Raw genomic sequence first — 18688 nt, 5'->3', positions numbered from 1 at the left:
ATTTTTATTTACCTGTTTACTTGTGCGGGGAAGGGGGAAATTCCCCTTTCTCTCTTCTGGTTCTTTTGGCTGGCTGAATAATCAAATTGACAAGAGACAGATTGACAAGAGAAAATCAAATTTAACTTTGTGCACATGGGAACCCCTCAGACATCAGAGAGAGATAACCACATCCAAGAAAGAAAGGAAAATGGGGTATATATGACATTCTGAGCTAGGAGTCAGGTAAGGTGCCTTGGGGGCTTCAAAGGATCATTGCAAGATGATAAAAAAACAGATGTTTAGTAATTAGTAGTTTGCCCTGCACTATGGATAGGTCAAAAAAAGTCATCTCCGATAATGTCCTATAATAGGCTCCTTATTCAAGTTTTTCTAGATAGTAGGTTGGAACAAAAGTAACTGCAGTTTAAAAGATTAAAAATAATTGCAAAAACCCCAATTACTTTTGCACCAATTTAATAGTTAAGGGGGCAGGGGTAAAAGTTTCTCTTGAGCCCACAGGGTCTTACTTGCCTTAAACTCAAAATAATCCGCAAACCACTGAGGCATATCTTGGGGTGACCCATTTGAACCCCATATTTGCATATGAGCTGCCTTCCACATCAGAAAGTAAGCTTCCTGAGGTCGGTGACCTTGCCTGTCGTGCCCCTTCCTCCCATTGTTACCCCAGCAATGAGTGTAGACACAAGCACACAGTAGGTCCTCCACTCTCAGGAGAGCACATGTGTGCAAGGCAGTAAGGAGGCGAAGACTGTGCCTGAGGCCTCCTTTTGAAAAGTTTAGAGGGCAGGAGAGAGGTTGGGTGGCGACTAGAGTAGGAGTTAGGGCCCAAGGAGGGTGGTTTTAGGATAGAAGAAGACTGAGCTTGTTTGCATGCTGAGGGGAAGGATCAGAAGAATGACAGCGTGAAGGTAAAGCAAAGTGAGGCGATAACTGATGGGGAAGATGGGATCATTCCGTGGTGAACACAGGAGGTGAGGCTGGCCTCAAAGGGGAGGAGCCGTCACATCCCCCGAGGCAAGAAGAAAAAGGCGGCAGTGGGGATAAGGGGTGTGAAGGGTGGTGAGTTCATAGATTGGCGGAATTAGAAGGAATATGAGGACATCACTTTTCCTGAAATAGGAGGCAAGGTCTTCTGCAGAATGAAGACTGCAAAGCCCAAGGAAGGAACTCCAGCAAAAGAGCAAGGCTAAGCCGACTAAATCTCCTCGACATTGTTTATCTGTGTGCTGTCTCCCACCAGCAGGTAGGGTCCCAGAGAGCAGGAGCCTGCCTTTTCTTGTTGATGACTCAGTCCCTAGCTCCTTCAACAGTCCTGGCCCATGGTGGGTGTTCCATGCATATTTGTTGAATGTATTGACCGGCAAGTGAGGGAAAGGGACTCTAGAGAAAAGAGGTCGTACGCCAAGGCCGGTGCTGGTTAGCACTTGTGGGGCCCTTTCTGGCACTGCTTAGCTGCCAAGATGCTGACAGAGAAGACATGGTTAAGTTAATCTAGGTTGGGGATTTGCTGAAACACGGTGGGTGTGGTTTGTGCAAAGAGTCGGGCATGAGACAGCCAAGGTGCTGATGAGCGGGAAGTTCAGTCAGACCTGGCAGGAAAAGAAGCCAGATCAGGAGGAGGCAGGAGAGGGGGAGAAAGCAAAGGGGTGAGTGTGTGTTTGCACACACGCCCGCTGAGGGACGTGCAGTGGGAGTTAAGCATGAGAGTGGGAAGGCTGGCAGCTTGTGGTAAGAGAGTGGGATATTGGTATTTCAGCTCTCAGAGGTGGGGCAGTTTCAGGTGATGACAAGGTCCAGGGTGTGGCCACAGCAGTGGGCAGCTGAAAGGACAAGAAAGGGAAGGTCCTTGGAGTGGAGGAGGTCCAGGAGCCTAGAGGCAGAGGTGGCTGTTGTCTGTGGGGACATTCAAGCCACCCCTTGTGGGGCTGGAGAGAAATGCTGCACCAACGTCAGATGCCCGTCTTCACTGAGGAAGGGGGAGTGACCGGTTGACGCCATTCCACTCATTCATCATTCACTCAGGAAATACTTATTGTTGATTAGCTTGACTCCACGGTGAACCAAGCAGACATGGGTCTTTCCCTGATGGGTCTTGTCATTTTTGAGGACCTGTCATTGAGGACACACTTCTCTGCTTTTTCTGTCCCTTCCCAGGAGGGGCAGAGGGTGACCAGCTGGCTAGGTGGCAGAAGCCTCAGGGGCAGGGCTTCTCCTCAGAAATGGAGGCATCTGGTTTTGTACCAGCTGTTTCCCATGGGTGTACTCAGGGGAGGGCCCCAGCATGAAGCAAGCGAAAGCTGACCTGCAGCACGTCTTCTTGCCCTAGAAGGGAGCCCTGAGGCTCTGGGATCAGGGAGAGGACACAGAGCACTCTGGGAAGAACCAGAGTGAGGACAGCAGGATGGGGAAAAGCAGGGATGACCAGGAAGTGCCCAGGGTGGGATGGGCTGTGGAAGAAATGAAACACCCCAAGGGCCTCTCCAAACCCCTGGACCATGGCTCAGGGTCATAGCCACGCCGGAACTGCAAGCACTCCCCAAGAGATTTGAGCTCTGAGTTTCCCTAACACCTCGTAAGCCCCACTTGGTATGTCGTTGTGTAAGAACTGCTTCCCTCTGCTGACGGTTCCACAGGCTTTCATAAGCAAGAGACTTGCAGAAAATTCATGCTGCTCTTCATGGCTTTTGTGTGTGTTGGGAAACATTGTTTCTTTATAGTGTTCCTATTCAAAACTCCCTATGAGCGAAGTGCTCGTTTTCCAAATGGACACACCTTAAAAATAATGGTGTGCTAGAAAAAGATGTGTTAGTCCATTCTGTTTCATTTCATCTATCAGTGTGTCACTCCTGGCAATAAATCCACAGGGAGGGAGAAAGAAGTCATACAGATCAGTATAAATGTTCATAGGTGCCGCGAGCCATTCTACAAGGCATCTGTTCAAACCTCTTAAATGGACAGGAGCCTCATTTCCACCCTAGGGACCCACCTACACTGTCCTCCCAAGATGCTGGGGCAAAGGAGTATGGACTCTCCCATCAGCTGTCAGTGAAGTGAGAGAAGAGGATGACAGGACCAGGCACTTCCTCCACCATTGTCCCCTGTGCCTCTTGCCTCTGCCTGCAAACCTCCCCGCTCTGGCCTGATGGCTAATCTCACGTCTCCTCTCTCAGGACAGGTGGAACAGCCCCTAGCCCAAGCCTTTCCTAAGGACCCATGGTATGGGAAACACTGTGCCCACACCAGGGGTACGGCTATGATTCAGAAACAGGATCAGCATGACCTGGATCATTAGCAGAGGTTGAAGGCAAGGCCCAGCCCCTCCAGCCACCTGCACAGTGGCTTGCTCTGCGCAGTGTTGCGATCAAAATAGAGGTCAAGTTGTCAGAGAATCTGACATTCTTGACCTCTGATGTCATGAAGCACAGCATGGGTCTCAGAATCTTAGTTTCAGCAGTTTACCAGCTATGTATATAGCAAGGATATATTATTCATGGCAGTGAGCAATATATAGTTATCAAACAAACGTCTGATTGATATATATTCAATATCATAATACTTATCACGATAAGTTAGAGAATTCACTTATTACACAAACATTTACTGGCAACCTACCTTGTGCCAGGCACTGTGCTGGGTATTTGTGACTCAGAGAAGACTCAGGTGTGATTCCTGTTCTCTAAGTAACACGCACAGTCCAGTGACGGGCTCTGACCAGTAACCCAGAGTTCCAGCATCGTGCACTGAGGAATGGAGGGATGGGAGACGCCGGGTGGCACAGAAATTCAAAGATCTGGAAAGGTTTCCCATGAAACCTTTGAGCTGACATTATTATTATTATTATTATTATTATTATTATTATTATTATTAGGTTTCTTTTTTTAGTAGGTGGTATTGGTGGTAACTTTCTTTTTGTTGTTTGTGATTTTGGTGTCATATCCAAGAAAAATTTTCCTAACCCAAGATCACAAAGATATATTCCTATGTTTTCTTCTAAGAATTTCAATTTCAGGTCTTTCATTTAGGCTTATGATCTATTTCTAGTTAATTATTGTATATAGTGATATGGGCTTTGGGAAGTTCTCTTTTGGTTGTTTCAGTTTTCTCAGAGAATTAGCAAAATCCTTTGCTGAGAGTGGAGACGGGAAAAGGGGATTTGGACCTATGAGGAGAGAAGAGTTTGAAATAGTTATCTCAGAGAGTGGGGGAGAGAACGGATCAGGGAAATATAGTAAGTTACTGGACCATATCAAGGGCTCAACTTAAGTTTTTGATCATAAATTCAAAATGCAACTGTAGGGGAGGAAAAATTCTCCTCCACCCTATTTGGGTCTCTGGCTGGGCCTAAGAATTAAACTGACATGAGACAGATTAATTTAAAAAAGCATAAAGATTGTATCAAATTTTTACATTACATGGGAGCTTTCACAAGAGAGTGAAGACCCAAAGAAATGCCCAGACCATGATTACATCATTATTAATTTGTCCAATCCCCTTTTGCTGGGCATATATGTTGTCTCCAATTTTCAGTCTTATAAACATAACTGAATGAAAATAGATGTCACTCATGTTTAACATACATACCCAACACTTATATATGCAGTGTTATGTCTTCATGACCTTTTCAAATCATTTAAATCTTTTAAAATAGAATAGATTTAGGAGAAGCAAAAATAATTCTCACTCAGCTTCCCCTGATTCTCCAGCATTTAAGTCCCTTGCTTTAGATGATCCAAAAAATATTCACTGAGCATCTACTCAGCATTAAGAATTTGACAGCGAATGAAGCAGATGTGGTCTCTGCCTTCCTGATGCCTGTAATCTAGAGTGAAAGGATGAGCATACCAGGATCAGGCACGTTTAGACATTTAGCATATGTTATCTCATTCCATTTTCAGCATAACCCTCTAACTAGATCTTGACATCCTTATTTTATAGGTGAGGAAACTGGGGAACAGAGAGATTGGGTGCTTGGAAAGGCACAGCTAATAATGACAGAACTGCAACTTGAGGTCAGCTCCTCTCAACTCCAAAGCCAGAACTCTTTGCTGTACCCCAAATACATTTCCTGAAGCCCTCACTCCATTCTACTTCCTAGCAGGTCAACTACATCAAAGACATGTTTGAAATGAGTGAATGCATGAATGACAAATGGGTCATATGTTCACAACAGGATAGAACTAGTGTCTTCCAAAAGAACTCTTTGAGAGGGAAAAGGAATATGAAATAAGAAACAAGGAGGGAAAGTGGAGATTTTGAGGTAGCTGATACTCATAGCACACCTTGACTGACTACTTAGCATGGCCTGGTCGCTGTGCTGTACCATGTAACTTGTGCAAGTTCCCTCAGCTGATGAGTGAATGAGTCAGGAATTTAACTACCACAGAGTGCTAGTAACCAGTCCTTTAGACAGGGCCGCAGAGGAGGAGTTTAGATCTTATTGTGCAATATGCACTCAGACGTAGAAGGATGAAGTTCAAGTCCCAGGTCTACCATTAACTGTGCTCTTGATCAGATCACTTAATCTCCCTGGGCCTGTTTCCTCATCTGTGAAATGAGGATCATGGAATTTCTTGAATGCTCAGGCCTCCTTTTACGCCTGCATCACACCTTGCTCGGTATTTCGTAGTCCTACCTTAGTGAGTTGAGATTGCTCCAATTTCTGTTTACCATAATGGCTTTGTTCTACCACTAGTCTGAAAACCCTTATTGATTTTTGCATACCCCACACTACCTTGCAGATACTGAAAAACAAACAAACAAACAAAAAACCTACCAACAAAAACTTGTTAAATGAACAAATGTAAACAGCCTTCTTCTTAAGAGTATTCACCTGGGCTAATAAATCATGAGACTTCTCTGGCCTCAGTTTCTCCAACAAAAAAGTGAAAACCATCACCATGGCTAGCCCTAAGTCACATGGCATCGGCTGAATGAGAAAACACAAATCAAAGTACTTTGGGCCCTTGAAGAAAAATCCTGATGCTATCAAGGCATTATAATGCGCCACACTTATTGGGTAAAAACCTTAAAGCCTATCTAAGAAAGGAGAGGGACAGAGAAGTGAAGGAAACATTTATGCAGCACAACCCAGCCTCAGCCCTGTCTTAGCTGCCCCTAATGCTATTCGCTCTCATCCTCAGAACAAGCCTGAAAAGTGGGTACAATTGCCCTCTTTATTTTTAGATGGGAAATCTGCAGCTCTTACTGAGGGTCTGATTCCAAAGCCTCATCCGTTTCTACAGCACCATAGTGACTCTCGGGGGACAATTCTGCTTACATTTTTCTCCTCTAGAGAGCTGTCCCTAAAAATTTCCCTGGGTTTTTCTCAGCAAAGCCTAGAAAAATTCACCTGAGCCAGTTGTAGGAGGAATTACGTGTCTGTACTAATTTGGACAGAGCGTCCTCTGAGGGCTGTCTCCATGAAAAATAGTTAAAGAGCTACAAAAGGGCGCCACCTGGGAGAGGCCACAGAACAGCCGACCAACGAGGCCAGCCTTGTTCTTCTGGTTCCCAAACCTGACAGGACTGTTGCATGTTGCACAGATGTCAGCTGGCTCAGTGTGTAACCAGTGCCAACTGTGGAGACATTTCAAGCCTATCCAGCCAAAACCAAATTCATAATAAGCTAGTGATGACTCAAGGACGCTGGCATTTCCTCCTCAGCCTTTATTTTCAGGAACATATAGTATTCTTTATGACATGGATTCTTTTGGGCTGTGTATATGAAGCACTTTTCATTACCTGGGGGTATTTTAAAAGCAGTGGTCCAGACACATAACCTTGCAGTCATTTAGCTGCAGAGTTTAGAGACTTTGGGAGTGTAGAAGGAGTTGGGAGGGGTTGAAAATGGGTTGATAAAATGCTGCTTCAGGCTGATACATGAGTGGGAATACTATTTGATATTCTCCTTGTACCAAAGGATGAGACTTCACAAACTTTTGCTGATTTCTCCCTATTTCTCTATGTTGAAGGCTGATCTCCCTTCACAGGGAAACTTGAGAGACTAACACAAGTCACCTCAAAACTGTTAAGTACCTATGTGGCTGCCTTTGAAAATTGCAAATCAAATAACCCTTGGGCAAGTTAGTGCAGTTTTCATATCTCTCTCTCTCTCTCTCTCTCTCTCTCTCTTTATTCAAGATGTAAGTTGTACAGCGAGATCTCTTATTTGCCTTTGAAATCAAATGTCTCTGACTCTGTTGTGAGCTGTGGTAAATTGCTGATGACGGGTTAAACTCTACTGATAAGATATATTTGATAAATTTTTTGATCTTTAAAAAGCAATCAACAGCAGGATGCCAAACTCTATGTATAATACATCCATAATCTCAATCACGCCAAAAAGTCCATATCTGTTTATATGAATATTCATTAAAAAGTAATAAAAATAATTTGAATGTTAACAGTGGTTATTTTTGGATCATGGAAACACAGGCAATATTTTTACTTTCTTCTTTATACGTTTCTGTGTTTTCCAAATCCTCTGTAAGAAGCATAGAATTACCTTTATAAGCAGAAAAAAAAAAGGTATTTGAAAAAAGGCAACCTAGTAGTAGTCATCAATTATTATAAATGCCAATATTTAACATGAAGCTTAAGATGTGAAAGACCAGAAAGATTGTAGATTTTGAGTAAGATTTTTAACTAAGACAAGGAATACTGTAGGTCCTTATTATTTTCTTAATCAGATGTCTAAGAGTCATTTTTTTTCAATTAAAGATTATTGGAGTGACAATTGTTAGTAAAGTTACATCGATTTCAGGTGTATAATTCTGTAACACATCATTATATATATATATATATATATATATATATATATATATATATATATATATATATATATATATATATATATCACATTGTGTGTTTACCACCCAGAGTCATTTGTCTAGGAGTTATTTTGTGTCTGACTCTTCTTTTACTTCATGAAACAAGCTAGTTAGAGAAAACCATATTTATAGAAAGCATGGTGCCATAAACAAATTCAGGGGCATTTCTAAATGTGTTTGTTGCCCAACTTCCGAGAAGCCAGAACAATGGTCCTGCATATTGAAGACTGAAAAATCATTGACCGAAATGGAAATCACGGGCTCTCTCTCAGAATCATGACCCAGTCCTGCAGTCTTGCTAGGAGCAGTGGGACAGACATGAGACGAGATGTGGGTGAGAGGCCTCAGTTCCACTCACAGCTCTGTCATTGACCCGTTGTGTGACACAGGCAGTTCATGCAACTTGTGGGCATCCCCACACGCGTTCATAAATGAGTTCTGCTCCCACCTCTAGGGATCTGCTTTCCCTGGCTGGAAAGTGGCGTCGCTGGGGAAAGTCCAAAATTGGGGACTCCACATCAATGTCCAAGCAGGCTACTCCTTCCCTGGAATTGCCACTTAGGCTCATTGTACACACCAGGTTTCCACATCCCTCAGTTTCAGGTGTCCTCCCTCAGGAAGGTGTTGCAAGGACTGACTAATGCACACGAGTGTCCCAATAAGGATGATGCGGAGCGTAGGTGCTGGGAGTTTCAAACTGCCAGTTCCAAATCCACAATGGGATTGCAGTGTGCGCACGCTCACGGTGGCGTGACCTTAAAAGTCACCTTCTCATCCCAGCATCCCAGCGTATGGGGTTTTGCCTTGGCCTTACTCGCTTTCCAAAGATCTGACAGTCTTAGGTTCATGCAGGAAGGAGGAGCCCATTCTCAAGGAAGCAACCACGCTTTCTTCAACAGCCTCCGAAGTAGTAATTCTGAGATTTTTCTTTTTTAACCTTTCCCAGAAAGCACGGCAAGCATTGTCCACAGAGAAGGAGGTACTAACATTTCCTCCTTTTCTCCAGGGAAAATAAATTCTCAAGAGTTTTCTTTTTTCTTTATTTTTTAACATTTGCACGTTAGTTTCTGGGGTGTTTCAAAGAGCACGGATCATGAACTCACATGATGGTACTAGACAGTAAGTTTTAAGTCCCTCCTGTATACAGGGCAACTTGGAAGGAGGTCAAGGTGAGGTGGGCGCCTCGGGCAGCGGGGAGTTTCCTGGACAACAAGGGCAGCTCACGCCCACGCCGCGGGAAAGCTCTGTTCCCGCGCCCAGGTGTGTTCCCAACCCTGTGCAGCTGTTGCGTCGTTTCCCATAGGTCAGTCGGGTCTCTCGGTGATTCTGCTGGGACCCCCATGCCCTGTCCCTGTGGGGTGGGGGTGGGGGACAGGGCGACGCGGCGTGGCAGCAGCGGAGGGCGGTGTCGCGGTCCCGAGAGCTTCAGCTCTCCCGCTACTCTCGGTCGCCTTCTGTGCCGTCTGCTCTGCGACGTCGTGGGGCGGGAGACTCCGTGGGACCTCCGCAGCACCCCGCCAGGACCGGGCCTCCGCGGGGAGGGCCTGGGGGTCTTCGTCAAGACCCGAGGGGCAGCGTCCGCTTCCCGCTGTCCCCCAGGACGGCCGGAGGCCCCCCAGTCCGGCGACGGCGGGAGGCGGGCGGCCGGTATGCAAATACCTGGCGGGGGGGGCACCTCCCGCTGCGATAAAAGCTCTGGGCGGGGCGCCGCGCACAAGCCGCTGCCTCCCGGGAGCCGGCCGTGCGCTCCGGGCTCGCCTGGCTCCCTGGCTCCGGGTAAGGACGCGCGGGATCGGGGAGCCCAGGCGGCGGGGGAGACGCCGCGACCTGGGGCCGTCGCGGGCCGCCCGCGTCCTCTGGGGCGCTCGGGCGCCGTCCTGCTCTGCGCTTTCTCCGGGGGGACCGGGGAACCGGCGCCAACGCTGCGCCCCCCCCCCCCCCCCGCAGCCAGACAGGTGGCATCTCCCCGGGGTGTGCGCGGGGCCAGTTTCTCCCCCCGCCACAAGACGGAAAGGAACTGCGTTCGGGGCTGCAGGGTTAGGAGGGACTAAGGTTAGTTCAGACTGGAGTAAGATGGGAGTCAGAAAGAAAAGCCCCCGTGATGGGTCTCCGGCTGTGGTCCTGAGTTTTTCCCCCGGCTCTCCGGAGACACTTTGGAGGAGGCAATGGGAAGGGAGAAACAGGCGGAGGGAAGAAGGTGTGCGTGTGTACACGTTTGAATGGGCGGTATTGATCGGCTTTGGAGGCCGCAGATGCTGGACAGAAACTGCCTGCCAGGCCCGGCAAGTGACCCGCTCTGGAGAGTGGACACCTAGTCTTGTGGAAAAGCGACTTTAGTAGCACCCGTCCCCAACACCCCCTTTTTTCCCCTTCTTACTTTATAAAAAGAGGCATCTTCTGAAATCTACTTTTAAAGCCCACCCATCTCAAGGTCGGTAAGTTAAGAGGTGGGGTTTGCCCAGGCGGCCTATTATGAAAACACCCCCGTCTCATTCCTGCCTCCATCCCGTCCTGCCTCCCAGAAGATGCAACGTGGGAGGGAGGAAAATACCATTCCAGAAGGCGCCCAAGCCCAGCATACTGTTCCCCCCCATTTTATGATGTTGGGTGTGGGTCTTTCACTGGAGTGGGGAGAGTGGAAGGAGAAGGAAGCAGCCTCTCTCCTCCAACCCCTCTCTTCCTGAAAATCACTCAGAACAACCCACGGAAGGAGGACGTTTGGGAGTCTTTGTGAAGACCCGAGGGCTGTTCTAGTGGAGATAACATTACCGTCAGCTTTGTGCAAATGGGTGTCCTTAGAATTATGGAATCTGAACTGGAAGGTCAAGGGGCCAAGAATGGGAACTGGGAAAAGGGACACATCCTGGAGAGGATTAATTCTGAGGGACGGGAGTGGTGAAGCAGCAGAGATATTTGACACTTCTGTTTCTGTTTGTGTGTGTGGCTGTGCTTCTGGTCAGTAACTGGATAAACGAAGACTGGAAACATGTCGGAGTTTTGGTTAATTTCTGCCCCGGGCGATAAGGAAAATTTACAAGCTCTAGAGAGGATGAACACAGTGACCTCCAAGTCCAACCTGTCTAATAACACCAAATTTGCGATTCCTGACTTCAAGGTAAAGTTCACGGGGAGGAGGAAGGAGGTGACAGATTGAGTGGGGGTGGTGTCTTCTGGGAAGCCAAGGAGAAAATAACAGGGCAAAGGCAGCAACACTGAGAATCAGCCTGGGGATAATGATGGTCAGGGGGGGACTTCACGCGACAGCCCCAAATTACTCATGGCGCCTGTGGATCTAGAGCCACGGGACAGAATGAACAGGGAGACAAGGGTGCGGGTAGCAGTGTCTTCAAAAAGTGTGAAGAGCATCTTCCACACTTGGGTCCTTGTGAGTTTCTTGGATTCTTCCTGTGTTGTCTTCAACATCTAAGAAGACCAACAATGTAGTTTACATGTGCAGGCTTGGAGAGCTTCAGCCTTGATTGTGTTTTTGAACGGGGAGCAGGGCAGGAAATCCAGGATCCTTCTGATTTTGACAGAGAGGAAGGAAGGGGACTTAGTGGTAACTGGGCAGATGGCAGAAAGAGATTTGACAGTGCATGAGTGTCTAAGGGCTCTTGCCGTGGAGAACAAAGTTGAAATCAAACAGACATGAAAGAGGAGCCAGAAAGGTACAAACTTCTTACTTCAAACAGAATGGACTTTTTGCAGGTGCTTCCTAAGATTGTAGGTTTCCAAGGGGAGGAAGCGTTGTGGGGGCTGGAGGGGTGGCATTAACCACCCAGAGGTAGCTCTTTTAGCAAATTGCCATATAAACCTCAGTTTGCCCCTCTGCCTACAAAGCTGCCCTGTCAGCTGCCTCAGTTCTTGGTGATGTTACTAGAATTGTTAGCGTTTATCAAGCACTATGCTGACGGTCAGTCACTTTAAAGGCACCATCTTGACTCTTCAACAAGTCCCACATTATAGGTCAGGACGGCCTGAGAAAGGAGACCAGGGCTGCAAAACCAGTAAGTGGCAGCTTTGGGTTCTGAACCCATACCTTGCTGACTTTTCACACGGGCCACTGTCCAGTGACGGACGCCATGACCGTCAGTATCCACTCATCGTTTACTCTGTGTGAGGCAGCGCACTAGACTATAGGGTACAAAGATACAAAAGACAGCCCTGCCCAAAGTTGCTGAAAATCAAGTTGCTTAAAAGGAAGCAACTTCACCTACTAGACATATCCAAGTTTCCTAATTTCCTAATTTCTTTTTAATGTCTGATTGGTGGGTAGTAACATGAGGACCAAGGTTCTCCTTCCGATTCTGTGACTAGACCTTTAAATACAGTTTTGGACTCTGTAATAATTTCCACACCAAGAAACAGATCCTTGTAAGTAATCTGAAAAGGACTTCCATGAATGATGAAATGGGAGGGGAAAAAAGCTGCCCTCTGCCCCCGCAAGGTTATCGTTAGTGACTTCAAAGAAGAACAGAGAAAGGGATTGGGGACTCTCTTGGAGAAGAAAGGCTTTTAGAAATAACTTCCTTAACTTACTTTCTGGTATATCTCCTAGGCTATGGGGATTAATCCATGACTAACAGACCACCATTCAAAGAGAAAAATGATCTGCGGGCAGATCACAACATAGTAGTCACTTCTTCCAAAGACAGATATATGACAGCTTATCCAATACACACACACACACACCCACACACACACACAAATCCCCAATCCACTGGTTTTCCTTAAGAGCTCTTCCCAGTTTCCAGTTTGACTATTGACCAAGGACAACTAACTCAAGGTAGAAGTTCCAGAATTCCTTGCACTGTTGTTGACAAGGCACCCTGACTTCTCTGCCACGAAACGTGAGCCTCTAACTTCTTTATGATCTTTCTAGGTGGGGACCTTGGATTCCCTGGTTGGCCTCTCTGATGAGTTGGGGAAACTCGATACCTTTGCTGAAAGGTAAAATATTTCTTATTTACTACATACAAGTGAGAATTTGACGCTGTTGTCAGATGACACAGTGCTCTTGCTTTGGCTGAGCACATTCTTGACTAAACTCAGTCCACAGGGTTGGTCCCTGTGAGGACACTGGGTAAACAGCCACATGCGGGGTCCATTGCATAGTTTTATTTGCTGGAGGCAGCATTTTTCCAAACCAAGGGGACTATTGCATAAGGTGCTGAAACACTTTGAATACTAATTGGTGCAGTTTCCCTTCGAGGCTTTTTGTTTGCTTTTGTTTTTGTAGTAACAGATGCACATCGGAAACAAATTCAAAGTACAAAAGGAAGGCTCTCCAGCGAAAACTGTTTCCTCTGATCTGTGTGCCTCTTCCCTCATGTCTCCTCTTTTGAGGCAACATTATTATAATTTCCTAGGAGAGCCTTCCAGAGACAGCCAGTACCCGTACAAGTAGAGGTGAATGTGTTCTTAGAAATCATTTTATACGAATGATAATGTGTGTTCTGTTCCTTGCTTTTTTCACTTAATCACGTATCTTAGATATCATTCCATGGCAGTCCATAATTGCACATTCTTTTTACTGGCTGCATTACCTTGAATAGATGTCGCCTTCATTTATTTGAATTGCCCTATTGATGAACATTTAAGTTTTCTAGTCTTTTGCTATTGTGGACACTCTATAATTACAGTCCTTTTCCTTACTTCTTTGTGCATATGTAGGAGTGGGATAATTAAAAGTCCAAATGCTAAGTGAAAGGGTATTTGCATGTGAAATGTTACAGATCTGTCCAAATTACCCTCCCAGAAGCTGGCCCTATTTACACTCCCACCTCAAATGTATGTAGAGTCTGAAAATCTTTTTTTTTTATTATTACAAATCTGATACAAAATCATTGCAAATATTTATAGATCATAGAAAAGCATGGGAAAACAAATACAAATCTCCCATAATTGTGCCACCTAGAGATACCTGCTTGTTATATTTGTACTGTGTATATCCAATTTTCCTACCCATAAATATTATTTATGCATACGTATATTAATAAAGGTGATAACATGTTATGCATGGTTTGTAACTTGCTTTTTTCCCTTCGTGTCTTGTTGTTTCCATCTCACCATTAACCATTTCACTGTAATATTTTTCCATTTGGACTTGCCATAATTTATTAGGCAGTTTTTAAATACTAATCATCCCTTATTTGGGGGAAAATGAAAATCTGCTGTATAACAAGTGCTTTTGAAAAAATACCGATGAGATACACGAGGACACAGTGGTCAAGGATCAGATCATACACCTGCTGAAATGATGGCTTGATCTCGCTGCCTTCCTACAGGGTTTCAGATTTTCAGGGCCTGTGGACACGTGCTACTTTTTCTTGTCAGTGGAATGGTGATATGGCTGTTACCGCCCCTTTAAATGCCTTTTTATGGAAAATGGATAATTAGGAGTTCCAGTGGTCATACTTTGAGGATTTCTGACCCGCAGATGGGCCCCGTGGGCCAGGAATTAGGTTTTCTGTGTGCAGTTGCCTAAGACTAGACAGCATCCCTTGTTAGTAATGTTTTGCTCTATGTGGGATGATGGGCTAATGACATTAAGGCAGTCCTCGTCACCAGGTAGTATGCAGCTCACAGTCTTTCAGAAAGAGAACTAACCTATGGCGTTCCCATCTGTAAAATGGGGTATTAGTGACCATCTCTGTGCTTTTAGGGAAGAATGAAGGGGGATAAAATCATCTTAAATCAGTATTATCACAGGACGTGTTCTGTGAAAAATTAATGTCCACGAAAAAGCGGCTCGATTCCGAAATAGCTAGTTTGTTGGGCTGTTCTGCCCTCTGGGGAGGTGGGTCTGACAGATACCGTGGAAGCCAGCCCACTGCCCTAGGCTGACGAGGGCTTTCGGCCAGACAAACCACAGCAGGAGGCTGTGCACTGAGGTGTGACCACGCCGGCTGGCACAGAAGTGTGAATTGTTCCTAGGCCTGCTGCAGAAAGGACAGCTACTTAGCATTTTATCTTTCCTGACCTTTTTAGACCTTTCTTTGCTACCCACTTTCTTCTCTAGTACAAGTCCTTGAACCTCTTTCTTATCCAGCGAAGTCTCTAGCTCTAAAATTCTGTGATCCTGGATTATTACTTCCACTTTTGTTTCTTTTGTGTGTTTTTTCCCCAGTAAGCATTAATGTTTTGTTCTGTACCTGTTTGTTGTATAAGTTGCTTGTTGATGGTGGGATAGAACCTGCTTGAGAAATAATATGAAAATGTGTGAGCAAGTAAGTGAAGGCTATAATTGTGAAACAGATATGACCTATTTGAATTAAAGTGTGTTTTTTTTAATAGGCTAGGTGTGGTAAGAATGAAAATTACTGTGTATTGTTTCATTTTTCCTTGTATATATATTCTCGGAAGCCTTCCTATGGGGATGAAGTGAGAAAAATGGTGCGATTTGAGAGCCCCACAATTCTTATTTCAAGTGTTTATTTATGTAGTTCAGGAGTCAGGGTGCCTTGCTTAGGAGTTAATACTGGAGCTTGGGCTAAAATAATGGGATATACTAATAACATCAGGAGACCGGTTTCAGGTTTTTGAAACGTCCTACCTAATTCTCGGAAAGTACTCAAGTGTTATTAGATAAATAAAAGCTAGCTGACTATGTAACCCGGGCAGCATAAACCTGTCAGCTCTGCTTGTGGCCAGGAGAATAGAGAAGGCACAAGAGTTTTCAAGGGGTATCGTTTCCATATCCTTTTATTATTTATTTACTCAGGGCACTAGAGTGTTTTTCCATGTTAGCTGGAAGGCAGGGTTTGCTTACTGGAGACTTACCTTTATTTTTGATTTATTCTCCCATGCTGTCTTTGTTAATTTAGTCTGTATTTACACTGTAATATTTGAGAAAACACACGACTTTCTCTTTTAAAAAGGCAACACCTTTCCCCCCCCCCAGTGTTTGGAGTTTTTCACGGTATCTTAGCCAGTTTTGTGGTGCTGGTTGAAATATTACCAGGCTCTCGGGCATTCAGGTTCACCTCAGGGGCTTCTATGGTACATTAGTGACTGTCACTTGTGCCTAAGTGCATTCCCTGGCTTGTGGAATAGCTGTTGGCTTTTTTTAACCCATGTGGTTCCATGCAGTTGACTGAGGGTTGGCCGATCAAAGATTACACAGCTAAGCGTGGATGTCTGCTCAGGCATGCAGATCTTTGGGAGTCCATTCACCTATGGAAATTCTAAAGAGAAGCTAAGTGTAATTTTAAAAAATTACCCGAACTTCTCTGTTCCTGCAAGAATATCAGGTGGAGATTATCTGCGTGACATTTCTGCAATTAATTAGACAAATATCAGTTGAATGCTGTCTCCCCAACCAAACTGTAAGTTCCAAAAGGCTAGTCTTTTGCACAATTAGATACCCAGAACCTATAACATCATAGGCCCTCAATGAACAGCAGAATGAATGAATGGAAGAAATATTTCTGGAATATTAGAGATGGCACAGGCCTTTAGAAATTTAACGTAACCTCTTCGTGTTCCAAACAAAGAAACCTGCCCAGAAAGAAACTGCTAGAAAGAGCTGGACGGGCTGGGGTGACAAAGGGGGAATAGACCCTTGATTCAGATTCACCAACTTGCCTATTAATGGATTATCTGTCTGTTTGCAGCTCCCTGCCTCTAACTGGTTCCCACCAGCCCAGCAGGGCTTGGGTCCTGGGCTTTATATGAACCAGCAAATGGCCTTTTCCTCCTTCCTTTCACCCTTCCAGCCTCTACCATCAATCACTGCTATTATTTATGATAGCAGTAGGAAACACTTAATAATATTTTTAAATATAGACATATTTTTAAATGTGTTACACATTGCTCAGATAATTACTGTTGACATTTTTAAAAAAAGTAATATATTTACACATTTAAAAATATCAAATGGTATAAAAAGGTACAAAAAAGAAAATAGTTCCACTTTACTCCCAATTCCTTTCCCTAAAGGGAACCATTATTAGGGTGTCATGTGGTTCCTTCTCTGGTAAAACAAAACAAAACACACACATACATTCATATACATTCATGATGCCGTCCAAATATTTACCTTATTTTGAGAACTCCACTAAGCACAAGTTTTTTTGTAAATATATATCCCAAGTAAATAGGACAGAACCCAGCACATAGTTGGAGCAAAGATACTATTGGTAATTCATTTGGGATTACACTAAAATTAGGGGCCATTGACATCTTTATAATTTTGAGTATTTCCATGAGCACATCTCATTTTACAATCGACTTAAATTTTTTTCTCTGTTCCTCTCGTAGAGCTTTAATGTTTTATTCACTAAAGGTCCGGCACAATGTCTTATTGGTTTTTCCCTAAGTATTACATTTTTTATTTTGTTGCTATTATGAGATCTTTCCTTTAAATGCTTTTTGTTTGTAAATAGGACTTTTAATGTATTAACTTAACTTCATGACCTGCCAACTTACTTAATGTCCTTATTGTTTCTAATGGTGCTTTAGCTTATATGCTAAGGTTTTCTAGGCATGTGATTATATTGTCTACAAGCTATACTTTCTCCCTATTTTCTCTCATTTCTTTCCCTTGCTTCATTGTATCAGCTAATATTTCCCTCCAAAAATGTTTAATTTATCAGTGGTGGTCTTGGGCCTCTTAGTCTTGTTCCTGACTTTAAGTCGAATAATTCTAGTGTCTTGCCATTAAATATTATTTTGGCTCTTGTTTTGAAATATATATTATCACATTAAGGAAGTATCTGTTTCTGTTTTACTAGGAGTTGATCTAGAATGCGTATTGCATTTTTTTGTCAGACTCCTTTTGTGGCATGTAATGAATTGTTCCTATGTTTTATTTTTCCTTTGACCTTAATATGGTGTATTTATTAATAAATATAATTACTAAACCATCCTTGCATTCCAAGGAGAAACCCTACTTGGAGTGTTGAACTCTTTTTGCTAATATTTTAAGATTTTGCATCAGTATGCATGAATAACAATACTGACATCATAATGTGATTGTCATAACATAATGATAGTTAACATTTTTGAGGGCTTACTCTGTGACCTCCCGTAGATGTGCACTGATGATGAAGCTAAGGTTAGAGACCAGGGAGTCTGGCTCTGGAGTCCTCATTCTTAACCACAATATGAATATTGTGTTCTATTGCGTGACAGCACAAAATTAGAAAAGCCATAATAATGTAAGAAAGATGATGGCTTTGTAAAAGGATTTGGAAGCTTTCCTTCTTTCTCTATGCTCTCTACACTGTTCAACATAGCATCCACACTAGCCACATAGACTTCTGAGCACTTGACGTGACTAGCTTGAATCAAGAAGTGTACGAGTATAAAACACCTATCAGATTTCGAGCACTTAATACAAAAAAAAGTAAAATCTCATTAATAAATTTTTTATGTTGATTACCTGTTGAAATAATATTTTGGACATTGGGCTATATAAAATATATTATTCAAATTAATTTTACTCTTTTTACTTTTTTAAGTGTAGCTACAAGAAATTTTTAATTACATATGTGGTTCAATTATATTGTTATTGGATAACACTGGGCTAGAGCTCGAGACAGTGCTTCCCATACACACATGAATCCCCCTGGGGATCTTGATAAAATGCAGATTCTGAGTCTGGGTCTGGGCTGAGCCTGGGAGTCTGCATTTCTTACAAGCTCCCCAGGGGCTCTGGTGTTGCTGGTCAGCAGACCACACTTGGCATAGCATCTCCCAACACTTTAAATCAGTGGCTTTCAAATTATAGTGTGCATCAGAATCATCTGGAAGGTTTGTTAAAACATGGATTACTGGGCTCCCCCTCCAGAATTTCTGATTTAGTAGGTCTGAGCTGGGGTCTGGGAGTCTGCATTTCTACAAGTTCCCAGGTG

At 44.0% G+C, this 18688-nt stretch overlaps 1 protein-coding gene across 10 annotated transcripts in view; it reads left to right on the top strand.

Annotated features, from left to right (window-relative positions):
- The first annotated feature begins 9024 nt into the window (after window positions 1-9024).
- ATP6V1C2 (ATPase H+ transporting V1 subunit C2) overlaps window positions 9025-18688 on the top strand; it is a 45715-nt gene continuing 36051 nt past the window's right edge. For 2 of the 10 annotated variants that reach the window (XM_081069542.1, XM_081069537.1), the window contains exons 1-3: window positions 9303-9608; window positions 10793-10947; window positions 12715-12782. In XM_081069542.1, the coding sequence (XP_080925668.1) occupies window positions 10819-10947; window positions 12715-12782 (197 nt within the window). In that variant the 5' untranslated portion in view covers window positions 9303-9608; window positions 10793-10818. The other 8 variants (XM_081069545.1, XM_081069540.1, XM_081069546.1 and 5 more) reach the window with 7 other exon arrangements.

The sequence above is a fragment of the Rhinolophus hipposideros genome (genome assembly GCF_964194185.1).
Source record: "Rhinolophus hipposideros genome assembly, chromosome: 12".
In the NCBI taxonomy this organism is placed as follows: Eukaryota; Metazoa; Chordata; class Mammalia; order Chiroptera; family Rhinolophidae; genus Rhinolophus; species Rhinolophus hipposideros.
This window is presented reverse-complemented; position numbering and strand designations above follow the sequence as displayed.